Genomic DNA, 5234 nt, shown 5'->3' with positions numbered 1-5234 from the left:
CGGGCGCCTCGGGCACGATGAGCGGCAGCTCCACCCAGAGCCCGTTGATGGCCACCCACGAGCCCGTGCCCAGCAGGCAGGACAGCAGGTGCACGGCCAGCGCCATCCCCACGCCCCGCGCCTGTGGGAGCAGAAGGAGGTCGGTGCTGGCGCGGCCTGGCCTGGCACGCAGCGGCCGGGAGCAGACGGAGGGGCGACTCCTGGCCCGGCCGCCCCGGGATGGGACGTCCCTGCCACAGCGTGGCTGCCTGGCCTACCACTTGTGTGCACATGCATTGCATACATGCACTTGTGCAAACACATGCTCACACATGCGGTCATGCATGCAGATGGACACACGCACACACCCCCATATGTCCACGTGTGCACACACATATGCACACGTGCACTCCCATGTGCGTGCACATACGTAGGCTCAAACATACACGTATGCACTCATGCATATATGTGCATGCACATAGAAGTGCTCACGTGCACACAGATACGCACACATACATATATGTAGGCATGTGCACTCATACATGTGTGTGCGGACACACTCGTGAGTGCACGTGTACAGGCACAGGCTCACACGTGCCATCACCTATACACATGCACACAGGCACGCTCACATGGGTGTGCAGATACACGCGCCCACCCACGCCCACATGCACAGGCAGCCACGCGTGCCGGGGGCCATGTTAGTCCCTGGCTCCTGCTCCGGGTGGGGAGGGGAGGGCAAAGTCCAGGCCTGGCTCAGAGGCGACGGCTCCGGCCTCCCCACCCACTACCCCGGGCTGCAGGGCACCTCCAACCTGGGGCTCTGCGCCCCCGGCCCGTTCCCACCCGGCGCCAGGCCCCGTACCTCTCCACACTTGGGCTGAAGACACCTGCCCCCCAGGCCTGCACTGCTGGGCCTCGTGTTGCACCCCAGAGGTGGCCGCATCAGCCCTGCAGCTCAAGCCCGGCGGAGGGGAGCCTGCCTGGCTCTGGGCCAGCCCCGCCCGGGGCAGGGGGGAGCCGGCGCCTTCAAAGGGGATTGCATCAAGGCCCAGGCAGCGGGTGGCGCTGATAAGGAGCTGGGAGCAGGGCCCTGGGGGGGTCGGAGGTCCCAGGGGGTGGGAGGTCCCAGGACAACGCAGGCGCAGGCGGCCAGCAGGAAGCAGCAGTGGGGCTGAGCCAGACTGGTGCAAAGGAGCCGGATGGCTGAAAATCCTGCCCTGCCCCAGCGCCAGCTCTCGCCCCCTGCCCTGCCCTGGCACCCCTCCATCCCTCCGGGCTGCAGGGCAAAGCCTCCTGGTGCCCCAGGCCTGGTGGTCCAGGGTCGGGGCCCCCGGGCTCACAAGCTCCTTGCCTGGTCCTGTCCCCCCAGCTCCAGTGGAGGGGGCTGGTCCCCGGTCCCAGCCCTGGAGCCTGGATCTGCCCCTGCCGGGCCGGCTCTCCATCCACGCAGACCCCATAGGAGCAAAGACCGCAGCTGAGCCCCTTCTCAGCCAGGCCAGGCTCTGCCGGTGGATGCTCCCCCGCCTTGCACAGCACCGAGCTCGAGGCACCCCCTGCCCCCGACTCCCCTTGAGCCCATCCCACCCGCTCCCCATTGCCCCCAACGTGCCAGGAGCCCCTCTGCCCTGGGCAGCCATGCCGGGGACCAGGCACCCATCCTACCTCGCAGCTGCCTCCTGCCCTGGCCCAGGGCTGGCACAGACTCCCTGCTGCCCGGGGAGGCGCCGGGGTTCACCCATAGCGCAGGGCGGGCCCCACATGACCGAGCTGTCAGCCCCTGGCACGGGCCGGAGGCTTCACGCCTCCACTGATGACCCGTGACGGGACCGCGGCCACGTGGGAGGCACGGGCAGAGGGGCCGTGGCGCTGAGAGGGGGGGTGCGGCCGCTGTAGCCCAGGGCCTAACTGCAAAGTAAGCCCAGCGCCGCCAGAGCTGGGGCTTCCCTGCTGGGGGGACAGAGCCGCCTTGCTGCGGGCCCAGGACCCCCCAGACAAGCCCCTCCGGGACCAGGGGCCGTGAGCAGTACCCCTGCCCCAGGCAGATGCGGTACACCCTAGCGTAGACGGGGCTCCTGCAGCAGGGCCGGAGCAGGCCTCCCTGGCTGCTGCCCCTCGCAGGTGGCTGTCCTGCCCTGCCCTCCACCAGGCTCCTGGCTGAGCCCTCACTGCCCCCAGCCAGGGCAGGAGGCTGCATTTGCCCCTTGAGCCCTTCTCAGGTGCCAAGAGGCCAGTTACAAAACCCCACGGCCAGTGCCACGAGGATGGAGGGGACCGGGCCAAGGCCGCATGCCCATCCCTGGGGCATCCAGGTAGCACACGGCTGCACACGCCCCTGGGTCTGCCCAGACCCGGAGCCAGGGCCAGTTCACCCCCAGGGCAACGACAGTCCCCAGCCTCCCCCTCCAGGGCAGGCGCCAGGGCTGCTGTCTCTGCCCCTGACACACACGTGTGCTCCTGCCCCGTGTGGCTTCAGTCTGCCCTGGGCCTGGGCACACGGCTGCCCCGCTACCTCCCGGGGAGGCTGCATGTGTCCTGGAAGCCTGTCCCCCGGCTGCGCTCGGGGCTGCGCATCAGAGGCACCGGAGCTGCTCCCCGGGCGCTGGGGGAGCCGTGCAGCCCCGCGCCCATCACATGCTGCGCAGGGGGTCAGGCCCCGACGATCGGTCTCGCTCCCGGGTGAACCCCCCCCTTGCTGCCGGGCCCCAGCACGGGGCACAAAGGCGGGTCTGTGCTGGGAGAGTCATGCAGCCGGGCTGTGACGCTGCCTGCGGGCCCGGGGGCTGGACGGGGCCCAGGAGGGAGGTGTGCCTGCATGGCGGGGGCCGGGCCACCTTCCAGCTTGGGGGGCAGGCGCTGCCTGCGACGCCAGCTGGAGTTGCCCCCCTGCCCCACCTGGGTACGGATGTCGGGAGCAGACGCGGCCCACGGGGCCTGGCCTGGCTGACCCGGCCCCTGCCCTCTCCCCACAGCCCTGCTTGGAGCCGTGCCCGGCTGGAGGTAGCCAAGGGGCTGCCCCCCATCCCCAGCCTCAGCCCTCTCCCCACCTCAAGACAGCTCCTTCCCCGTCCAGCGGCGCCTGCAAGGAATCGACAGCGGTCACGAGATGAGGCTTTATTCCCGGCCCAGCCGCGTGCCTACAGACGGCAGTGGGGCAGAGAGGGGCCACGCAAGGCAGCCGGGGGCAGGCATCTTTGGTACCATAGCACGTGTCCTGAGCCGAGACCCCTTCTGTGCCAGGGGCATCCAGGCCCCCCCGGCAGGGCTCACTGCCTGCCCAGCCAGGGCGCATGGCGGGGATGGGGCAGCGATTGGGTTGCTACCCCTTCCCCTCCCTCAGGACAGGGGCATAAACCCAAGGACTCCGGCTGCACTGGCCCCTTTCCCCAGGGGCTAACGCAAGTTGGGAGCATCGGGCTCCAGCGCACGGCAGGGGGAGACGTGGGCTCTAGGTGGTAGTGGCAGTAGAGGAGGGGGGTCCCACACAGCTGGCTCCCGGCCCAGACAGTGGCCAGCCCAGCAGCGAGTGCACCCCACTTCACTGCTCCCCCCGGCCAGGCCTGCCCTGCACGTTACTGGCCTACATGCCCCAGTCTGCCCAGCAGGAGGGGGCCAGCCCCCCCCAGCGAAGCCACAGGCTATCCTCTAAAGCATCCACTACTGGCCAATGCAGGGGACGACGCAGCACCCCAAGGTCCGCTGGGCGGGCAGGCGGGGGGCTGGGCCCGGCGGGACTCAAGGCCCGCAGTTGTCCACACAGTCCTGCCCGCTGTGGAAGAGGCGGTAGATGCTGACGAGGGGGAACATGGCCAAGGCGCCCACCAGGGAGCCGGCCTGGATGACGGCGCCGCACCAGAGCAGCTCGGCGTGCCCCACCTCGTGCAGCAGGCTGCCGATCACCACCTTCACGTACGAGAAGAGGCCCAGGAACAGGATCCACGACAGCACCTGCCTGCGGGGAGAGGCTGCTTCAGCCCCTGCCTGCGAGCTGGGGCTTCCTCGGGGGTGGGGGGGGGACTGGGGACTTGGCCCAGCTCAGAGCAGACTTGGGACAGAGAACCAGAGCCAGCAGCTCCCGTAGATCCACCTTCTAGGGGCTGGAGCCTGGGCCTGGCCCCACAGCTGGAAACGGGGGTGCTGACAGCGTGCTCGTGATGCCCAACCTGGCCGCAGGAGACAACCTCAGTGCAGCCAGGAGCAGGGGCCGGCCCCACTACCCCAGGAGAAGTCCCTGCCGTTTAGAGCCAGGCGGGTGGTACCCAGGAGAGGTGGCAGGGGCAGACACCCCCTCCCCAGCAGATGCCCCATGGCACCAGGAGAGCTGGCAGCCCCTGGTACTCACCACGAGGACAACCCCTGCGGCGCTCCCCACCAGCGGAGGGCAAGGGCTCAGAGCTGCCAGCACCATCAGGTAGGCTCCGAACACACCTCCCAGCGCGGAGATGACGCCCAAGCCCACCGCCGACCTGTGGGCAGAGAGGACAGGGTCACAATGCTGCCGGCGAGCTCCGCCCGGGCCCAGAGGTCGGGAACAGAGTCCAGGGTGGGCCAAGTCCGTGCCCACACGCTCCAAGGGCAGTCACTTGCCCTGGGTTAGCAGCCCAGGATCTCGACTTGTCCCGTGTCTGCGCCTAGCATGCCCTGCCCAAGTGCAAGGTACACTGTTTGAACGGGCCCGTGGACCTCATGGGGGGCTGGGACCATTCAAGAGGGGTTCCCTCCACCCAGCCACCTGGCCGGTACGCAGGACAGGAACTAGCTCTCGCGAAACCAGGACACGGGTCTTTGACCATTAACGGTGGGGCACCAGCCCCGACACCTCTGCCCTGCGGAGGTGGGGCGGGGGAGCTGCCCGCACTCACCTGCACAGCACGAACATGGCCAGGAAGCAGGCGACGGGGTTGGCGATGTTGCTGAGCACGACGGCCAGGTGGTAGGCCAGGCTGCCGTAGGGCAGGCAGGAGTAGCTCTGCACCGAGGGCAGCACGCCGTTGGTCAGCGCGTTGGACAGCCCCAGCAGCCCCAGCAGGTAGATGGTGCGCCTGCTCCAAAAGGAGGGTGCCAGGGTGGTGGGTGCTGGTACCGCGGGGGTGCTGGCTGGGCTGGGGGTGCCGTCCTGAAGCGGGAAGGACTCCTCCGTGCCCACGCTGTCCTTGGAGGGGCTCTTGGGCATGGCCGGCCTCAGCCCCAGGAAGGCGAGGGCCGAGACAGCCAGCATGGCGAAGAGCAGCCAGAAGTAGGTGGTGGCCGAGAAG

General features: G+C 69.0%; 1 protein-coding gene across 1 annotated transcript in view; it reads right to left on the bottom strand.

Annotated features, from left to right (window-relative positions):
• Window positions 1-3078: 3078 nt before the first annotated feature.
• SLC52A2 (solute carrier family 52 member 2) overlaps window positions 3079-5234 on the bottom strand; it is a 19777-nt gene continuing 17621 nt past the window's right edge. Inside the window, exons 4-6 of the mRNA XM_006038286.2 lie at window positions 4842-5234; window positions 4322-4445; window positions 3079-3927 (exon numbers count right to left, since the gene is read on the bottom strand). The exon at window positions 4842-5234 is cut by the window's right edge and continues 445 nt beyond it. Coding sequence (XP_006038348.1) covers window positions 3715-3927; window positions 4322-4445; window positions 4842-5234 — 730 coding nt within the window. The 3' untranslated portion in view covers window positions 3079-3714. The remainder of the gene's footprint in view (window positions 3928-4321; window positions 4446-4841) is intronic.

Source organism: Alligator sinensis, unplaced genomic scaffold, assembly GCF_000455745.1.
Source record: "Alligator sinensis unplaced genomic scaffold, ASM45574v1 scaffold1905_1, whole genome shotgun sequence".
Taxonomy (NCBI): Eukaryota; Metazoa; Chordata; order Crocodylia; family Alligatoridae; genus Alligator; species Alligator sinensis.
This window is presented reverse-complemented; position numbering and strand designations above follow the sequence as displayed.